This window comes from Seriola lalandi, unplaced genomic scaffold (genome assembly GCF_002814215.2).
Source record: "Seriola lalandi dorsalis isolate HSWRI2012SDOR001 ecotype SW California unplaced genomic scaffold, Sedor1 jcf7180002054901, whole genome shotgun sequence".
NCBI classification, from domain to species: Eukaryota; Metazoa; Chordata; class Actinopteri; order Carangiformes; family Carangidae; genus Seriola; species Seriola lalandi.
Genome location: NW_019525453.1, coordinates 7,050,967 through 7,059,253, shown reverse-complemented (window position 1 = coordinate 7,059,253; position 8,287 = coordinate 7,050,967). Strand labels below are relative to the sequence as shown.

The following is an 8,287-nucleotide window of genomic DNA, read 5'->3' as shown; positions in this document are numbered from 1 at the left end:
GTCTGAAAAGTTTTTTTCTTGAAAGTATTGTACATACATAAGAATAAAAAAAGAGGAGAAAGCAAGAAAAGATGGCTAACTAGCTCCCTGGTTACCACAAGAGAAAGCAAAGCAATCAAACCCGATCCCCCCTCCTCCTCCTCCCGGCACCCCGATCCCACCCCCCCCCCCAGAAAGTGTGGCTACTTGCAGCGCTGAATGGGGACGCAGAAGGGAGCGAGCTCTAGCTATATTTAAATTCAGTCGCTTTCACATTTGCGAAGATGGAATTAAATTTCCTCCTCCACTGCAACACTGAGCAGTATTACAATATCCTGATGCCAAAAAAATAATCTCAAAAAACAGGAGCTGACATTATTATTAGAGTTTTTTTTTTCTTTTTTTTTAAAAAGGTAACTTAAAAAAAAACCTGGATCAAATCACATTTATACATAGTTTTGCTGTTCTGAGTAATCAATTAATTAATTACACTTTTCTTTTTTTTTTTAAAGGAAAGCAGTTACAAGAGAAGAGTGAGCTCATCCCCAAGTCTTTGTCCTTCTGTACTGTACAATACTACCCGCCTGCATGGTGCACATGGCAAACAACACTGATAGGCTGAGAGATAGCATGAAAGATACACAGAGAGAGAGAGAGAGAGAGAGAGAGAGAGGGAGAGAGAGAGAGAGAGAGAGAGAGAGAGAGAGAGAGAGAACCCAACAGGGCTCTGTATTCACAGCTGCGGAGGTGAGGGGCAAAATGTGACGGACAGACAGTTAAATAATCATAACAGTCTTTTTTTTATACTTTGAAAATAATAAAAATAAAACCTCCTCCCAGGGGAGAAAGACACGTAAGTTCCAAACTGAGCAGCATCCCGTCTGTCTCCCATCCATCCATCCATCCATCCATCCATCCATTCTGGCTGTTGTCAAAGCTTGTTCTGATGATCATGAAGATGATGATGATGATGACGGTGAGAGCAGAAGATTTTTTTTTAAACAAAAACAGAACAATTCAACCAAAAAAAAAATCTTAAAATAAAATAAAAATAAAAACCGAAGACGTAATAGAATAATATGTAGAAGAAGAAGCAGAGCTTGGGAAAAACTCAAACTTCCACCAGGCACTGTAGCTGATAGAGAGAGACAGTCACAGAACCAGCTGATACTGAGCTTCTATCCCACAATGCCACAGAGGTCTGAAACCTTAACATTCCCACATCGCTGAGAGACAGGTAGAGAAAAACAAAAACAAAACACAAACAAAAAAATAAAAAGCCAGAGGTGCTGCTGTGTGGGATACTCCCACACTTAAAAACGCCGAGCACAGCGGTACGCCGCCAACTCGTACTCCCAAGATGCACTGCTGCTGCGACGGCCCGACAGAAACCATCCGATCGGAAAAGAACTAAATGGAGGCCGGCCCTGATTTGACAGTGACGACAACTTGGCAAATCTACAATGATGTCGCAGTTGTTTTCTTGGGTCAGGAAGCAGGAAGTAGGTCACCAAGGAATGAGCAGCAAGACAACACTGCCTTTAATAGGCTGAGGCAGACAGACAGGTTGTCAGACAGATTAGACAGGCAGGTTTAAATACACTGCTGCTCCTTCTGACTTGAGTCTTTTCTTAAAGTACTGGGCGGTAAAACAACCAGCCCCGAACCCCCCCCACCCACCCACCCCCGCACAGAAGTGGTTAGGCTGTGTAACTCCACCGACAGCCAGACCTCTCTGAGCCTACTCTGTGGCCGTCCAAACATCCATCCTTCTATCCATCTATCCGAAAGGTGAGACAGAGACAGCAATGGGTCTGGTGCGCTGACCTCCGAGGAGGAGGCGTAGAAGTGAGAAGTAGAGGGAGTAGGAGAGCTGAAGGGGTGGGAGGTGTCACTCGGTCAGCAGCTGCTGGAGGAGGCTCTTCTGCTGGGCCTGGTTGTTCTGGGAGCCCTGCGGCCCGGGGCCTTTCTGGGACGCCGCAGCGCCGATGGAGCCTTGGTTCAGGTAGGAGTCACTGCCAACCAGGTTCACTGTGCACTGGACGTCCGCAAACACCTGAACCTGCTGCACCTGCAGAAACATGAACAATGATACCAGGACCAAACAGCACTGAATTGTCTTCTGACTAATACTGAATTTTCAGGGAGATACAGATATTCAGATAAGATCCTTTATTAGTCCCGCAGTGGGGACATTTTCAGTGTTACAGCACCGTTACATTGGTCATTATCTTTACCAGCAGAATTGAATTTTAGAGCAGGGAAGACAAAAAACTGACCAATGTTGTAAGTACTGTATACCAGGGTCAAAAGCTATAATAGGTTGATTGGTCAAATGTGTGTTTACATTCTATGGACTAATAACAGTCTCTGCACCACAGAGTCAGATGTGTAGGAAGGTAAACGGATGGACAGATAACACCACACAAGCCACTAACCTGCTGGTCGCTGCAAACTGAACCAACGTTGCTGAGGTTACTGTTGCTCATAACAACCGGCTGGCCCATGGGAGCTAATGAGCCGACACCACCCGAGCCTCCGGCCATGGAGACGGTGATGCTCATGTTGTTGTAAACCCCCTGCTGGCCGAACGCCTGCCCTGCACTCTGTCCTGACTGACTGAACAGGCTGTTGCAGAGAGGAACAAGACCGCGCGTCACATGGAGGCCGGGTCATTACATATACTGATTACACATACAACTATAACAGAACTCATACATAATTATCGCGGGAGCATTAACAACAGTGTACGCTTCCTGACCTGTTGCTGACCATGCCCGTCTGTTGCCAGCTCTTCATGTCTGGTGACTGGTAGCCAGGAGGTGGGGCTTGCTGAAGCAGAGGACTCTGGGAGGTTGAGTTTTGAGGTGACAACAACGGGCTGGTCGGGCTCATCTCAGGAGGGAAGGATGGGTCTTGCTGGACTATAGCTTTGGAAAAGAAACGAAGGAAGGAAGTTTTTCATGTGTGAAAGTCGAGATAATTTTAAATGTTTTGAATGATCATTAAAAATTTATTCAACTGGGAATTTGTTTTTATTTTTAAATTAGATTTTTCTACCTCTTAAAAAACTAATATCTTTTCTGTGCCGTTCAGTTGCTGCTGTTATCTTTTGTGGCAAGTGATTATTGCTTTCCTTGTTCTTCTATTTGCAAGAATTGTGTTTTCTTTCCCCTTGAATTCTCTTTCATGAAATACATGTTTTGTGAGTGGCACTGACTGCTAAGCCCTTTCTCACAGATTCTGACAGGTTGCTACTAGTTGGGAATTGAACCTTGACACTTGCACCACCCACCACTACTTAAAATACTCAAAAAACAGAGCAACAGAGTTATTTCCTACTCAACTCAAGCACATAGAAATACTTCAAAAAGCTGTTTGAGTGCGTAAATTACACTCTCAGTGCTAAATACGTCTGCAAGCTCCAGGTTTATGAGAGGCAGAGAAAGTCTGTACATGTTAAGAGGAGGTGATGTTAACAACCTTGTTAAACTTTCTGCATAAGGAGGCGCTACCGAGTCTTAACAACCAAAACTTTGTTGTGATTTGCCTATCTACAACAGAGCAGCAAAAACAAAATGTATTTTATTCCAGACTTTGATCATTGAGTGAGGAGCACGTCTCCTTGGACTTACCAGACCCTCCAAACTGCTGAAACAGGCCCTGCTGCAACGAGGAGTTCACGGTGCTGCTGAACTGGCCCTGCACGCCGCTCATCAGCGTCTGGTTATTCAGAGGAACTCTGGCGGACAGTTTGCTGTCCAGAGGGCCCCCGGACATGGGGCTGAAGTGACTCGGTGAGGTAGGGGGGTTTCCCGTGATTGGGTTGTACCCTGGTGGGAAGTTGAACTGCTGCTGTTGCTGCTGCTGCTGTGGTTGAGGCGTCGTGGGGGGGCCTTTGGGGACCCTGGCAGTTCCAATGGGCCCGACAGCTCCGGTCGGAGTGCCTGCCATGTTCTGCCTCATCAGCATGACCTTCTGCTGGAAAAGCTGGCGCTGGCGGTGCTGGATGCTGTAGAGTTCCCGCTGACGCTGAGCCAGCATCTGGGCATTCAGTGGAGGCTGCTGGGAAAGATGGTGTGGAAAAAGGATAGCTCGGTCTGTATTCTCCATGTAAATACACGACACAGGTTATTATCCATAAGGCAACTGAACTGTGAGTTTCAGAAAGCCACATTCAGACCTGTGAGGAAGACCTGATGCAAGATCGATGTGAGACCAATTTATTAACTACAGTAAGGAAGAAATCACAAGCTAATAATTTGGTTTAAAACAAATGTTGTAGTGTATCTTCAAATATTAAATTTAACTATAGTTCATTCAATTTTATGTATTTATTTACTGGCATAAAGACATTTAGAAAAAGTAAACTAAACAAAATGTCTCTTTATGGAATCTATAATATTAATTATTTACTTAAAAATTTTTAAGTTTTTAGTGTTTACTTCTGCTTAAAGCTGCAGTAGATGTGGGCAGCAGAACAAGCTGTAAATACAACATTGCTAACAAGTTCACCATATCAACATAAAAGGTGATGATATGTCAAACAGTTGCTTGTTTACATATCCAGAAGCTACAGAGCGACTTCAGCGTTCATTTGAAGTCATGTGTCTGGCCACCTGGGAAATATACTGTATGTCCAATATTCACTCTCTTCCTGCTGAGTTTGGCCTCTACCAACTCCTGAGGGAAATGTCTGGATTTTTAGCTGCTAAATGATCCACTGTGTTCACCAGCTAGTTCCTAACCTAAAGCTTTTTGCGGGAAAAAATGCATAATATTTTAGCAAAGCCGTGGCATTTACGTAAACTCATTCATTTTTATTTTTCAAACGGTGTAGAAAAGCAGCACTGTGTGGTGAGGCCGGCTGTATTTGCCACCACTGTTACTCACTTGTGAGGGTATTTGAGGCTGTTGAACCCCCTGACGAATACCCATGTTCACATGCTGGGCTCCTGCGGGAAACTGGTTTATGCCCGCCAGCCTGCTCTGGAGCTGAGACAAATTGACAGAGAGTAAATAATTCATCAGAGGCAGGACTGGTGTTCAAGGGAAGACAACATTTAAGACAGAAGAATAAATTAGATTACTGAAATATACATATATATATCTATCTTTTATTGGAGGAATGAGGACAGATGAGAACAGCAAGGGAGATCAGTTGAATATTAGTGATGTGAGGGAGGAAGAGGGGGAGGGGAAGGGAGGGAAGGGAAGAGTTCTTTAAAAATGATTTAGTAGGGTTCAGACGAACACAGAGAGCTACAAGTCAATATTCTGTGAAAAACAAATGCTGAGAAGATGAATGGTCAGTCAGGAGGAATCACAAAAACATCTATAAACACAAGCCGCTGCCTCCGTGTCCTCACCTGCTGTGGGCCCTGGAGTCTCTGCTGCAGCTGCAGGCGCAGTTGGTTGGGTGGCAGCCTGAGCTGAGTTCCTATCCCCTGGGGTCGCGTCATGCCTGGCCTCAGGCCCATGCCCATCCCACCGGGGAAAGTGCCCCGAGGGGCTCCAAACCCCAGACCCTGGGGCCCCACCGTGGCCAGCTCTGGAGGAAACTGAGCTTGAGGAGCTGGTGTGAATTGGGAAGGGTAGGTGGGGACTTTAGGGTCCATGGAAACTGGGGTGGCAGTGGGTTGCTGGGTTTGGAAGTTTTGAGGCAAAGGGTCAAAGCAGCCACCCTGGGGAGAGAAAAACAAAAACAGGACAAACAGATGTTAATGATATGTTTCTTTATTACAAATTAAAACAGATGATAGTCATGTCATTTGAAAACAAAAAACTTTTGTTACATTCAGAGAAGTGAATTTCTGTTTTTCAAGGTCATGATTTCAAAAATATTCAGTAAAGTGTGTGTGATTCTCTGGCATTCTTTTCAAATCAAGAGTTTTGTCACCGTATTTGTTAGAATGACTAAAATGAAGCACGAGAGCCAGGAGCAGCCCTTGATAACAGTCTATACATATACATTATGAACAGGCTGTATTGTGATGCTAAACTTAAGTAAGAACTACAGCAGTTGTGACAGTAGGAATTACCTGCAAAGTGAAAACAGAAAACACATCCTTACCAGTCCAGCTGTTTTATTTGTTTACTAAATCCAGTTTGGTGACACAAAAACACAGATCAGAGGCTGCCAACATATTATAGCAACACTATACAGTTAATGATGACTCACTGATGTTTAAAATTAAACATGTAGACTCTTTACACCTAGTATTATAATCCTCAGCACACTCTCACCTGTACCAGCTTATCGATACCCAAGGCCTTGTCCAGCTCTGCTAGCTCACTCTCATCAGTCCCACTGAGGAAGGAGACGAGCTGCTCTAAAAGAGCTTTCTCGTCGTTTCGGCCTTCAGGTGTGGTCGGAGGGCCGAGCACTTCGTCCAGCGTACAGGGCACGCACTGTCTACTCACACAGAGAGACACAGCCTCTTAGAGAGAGCACAGCTGCACATAATCACCCACACTGCCACAGAAACTACAACTACACAGGAATGGGTTGAAAAAAATGATTCTAGACTAGAAAATTACAGTTAAAAGAAGCTTAGACTGATTGTTCATATTTACTCTTGTGGTGATGCCAGGGGAGCCTGTAAGGGGGTTCCAAGACCATCAAAAGACAAGGATTCAGACAGGGGCAGAGGCTGGAACTGGGAGTCTCCCACGTCCATCTTGGTTAGGCCTGCAAGAGAATTGAACAGTTTTAAAGAAAATAACACACCTCAGTGAGAAAAATGATGATAATACTGAACCTTGACTTAAAAATGGGAGGAATAAATAGCAATAAATTTAGCCACAAATTCATGTACAGTCTGTAGCGCCTTGCAGTATTTAAACAGTCAATAATGTAACATAGTACTACTACACAAAATTTAGTGTCAAGTTACTCTACAGACATTTTCAGCCTGGGTGCTTTTATGTTATTGTTTTATAACACAACATTCAAGGTGTCATGAGATGATTTCGAGTACATTTTCAACGATCAACTGCCGACTCTATTATGTGATGTACCAGTGCTTGAACTGAATGGGTTGATAACTTCTGCCTCTGGAAAGGGGCTGCTGTCTTTGGGGGTCTGAAAGGGGTCTCCCTGTCCCTGGGCTTGCGTCTGGCTTGGAGTGGGGGGACTGCAGAAATCGAATGACGACTGACTCTGGAGGCTACAACCAGAGGGCGGTCCGCCATCACTGAGCCCTGGGAAACAAACACACAAACAGGTAAATGACAATGATGCACAGACCTGTGGAATAAAATACTGAAACTCAAAGGAAGTGAATAATTGTTTCTGGTTCCATGTGTGGCCTGTTGACGCTGCAATGCCTCCCAGCAGCCACTAGGGGGCATATAGACTAAGAATGTGTAGGTAAATAAATGAGTGAATAAATAAAGACAGCCCTTTGGATTGTACTACTATCCTGGATACTACTACTACTACCACTCCTGATAATAATAATAAAAAATACGAATGATAAATAAAAAATAAATAAAATAAAAACAATTATTTAGAATTCATAAAAAAAAATCAATTAAGATTCTGAGAAAGGCACTTAATATTTTGTTTATTTACATTAAATCTAATAACAAAAACTCAGTGTGTTTCAATTAAAAACTGTCTCTGAACTGATGCGCACTACTCATGTCAAAATATTTCCTTCTCTGCATGACCCCCCCCCCCTTCATTTAAGCTGAACTGTACCTCTGTTAGGAGTGCCAGGAGGCTCTCTCTTCACATTTACATTGCGGGGAGTGTTGGCCTCACCGGGCTGGAGCTGGGTGGGTGACTGCAGTTTGAGCTGGGGGGAAGGGGAGTGGAGCTGGGGTGACGGCGACTGCAACTGTGGAAGAGACTGGGGCTGGGACAGGGGGGACTGGAGCTGAGGCACGGGGGACTGGAGCTGAGCTGGGGGCTGGGCCTGGGGTGCCGGAGATTGAAGTTGGGGGCCTGCTCCAGGGGTTGTTGAATCCTCACTGCCCTGTTTGGCCCCACTTGGGCCTCTCAGGCCAGGCAGCAGCTGGGTGAGGGGGTCCATGTCAACAGGGCCACCGGACATCTAATGGGGGGAAACGCAGAGTGAAGCAAAAACAAATGAAAAGGCATAGAGATTAGGAAGATGGTTATAAAGAGAGGATTGACGAATGGAATGAATGGTGTAAGAGCAAGAAAGAGTAAAGAATGAAGGAATAATGGGTAAGGAGAAAAGAGGGGCACATGATCAGTGAAAGAGAGATGGAGAGAGACAAAAGGTCAAAGGCCAGTCAGCTTCAAAGGCTGCAGCTGGTAGCTGAGCCTACAGTGGAG

General features: G+C 44.8%; 1 protein-coding gene across 2 annotated transcripts in view; it reads right to left on the bottom strand.

Annotated features, from left to right (window-relative positions):
- Nucleotides 1-882: 882 nt before the first annotated feature.
- The window catches only part of ncoa1 (nuclear receptor coactivator 1), a 51,733-nt gene continuing 44,328 nt past the window's right edge, over nucleotides 883-8,287 (bottom strand). The window contains exons 13-22 of one of the 2 annotated variants that reach the window (XM_023429920.2): nucleotides 7,685-8,039; nucleotides 7,000-7,182; nucleotides 6,556-6,670; nucleotides 6,226-6,394; nucleotides 5,349-5,663; nucleotides 4,873-4,974; nucleotides 3,615-4,044; nucleotides 2,741-2,909; nucleotides 2,418-2,607; nucleotides 883-2,050 (exon numbers count right to left, since the gene is read on the bottom strand). In XM_023429920.2, the coding sequence (XP_023285688.1) occupies nucleotides 1,871-2,050; nucleotides 2,418-2,607; nucleotides 2,741-2,909; nucleotides 3,615-4,044; nucleotides 4,873-4,974; nucleotides 5,349-5,663; nucleotides 6,226-6,394; nucleotides 6,556-6,670; nucleotides 7,000-7,182; nucleotides 7,685-8,039 (2,208 nt within the window). In that variant the 3' untranslated portion in view covers nucleotides 883-1,870. The remainder of the gene's footprint in view (nucleotides 2,051-2,417; nucleotides 2,608-2,740; nucleotides 2,910-3,614; nucleotides 4,045-4,872; nucleotides 4,975-5,348; nucleotides 5,664-6,225; nucleotides 6,395-6,555; nucleotides 6,671-6,999; nucleotides 7,183-7,684; nucleotides 8,040-8,287) is intronic. The other variant, XM_087180384.1, reaches the window with a different exon arrangement.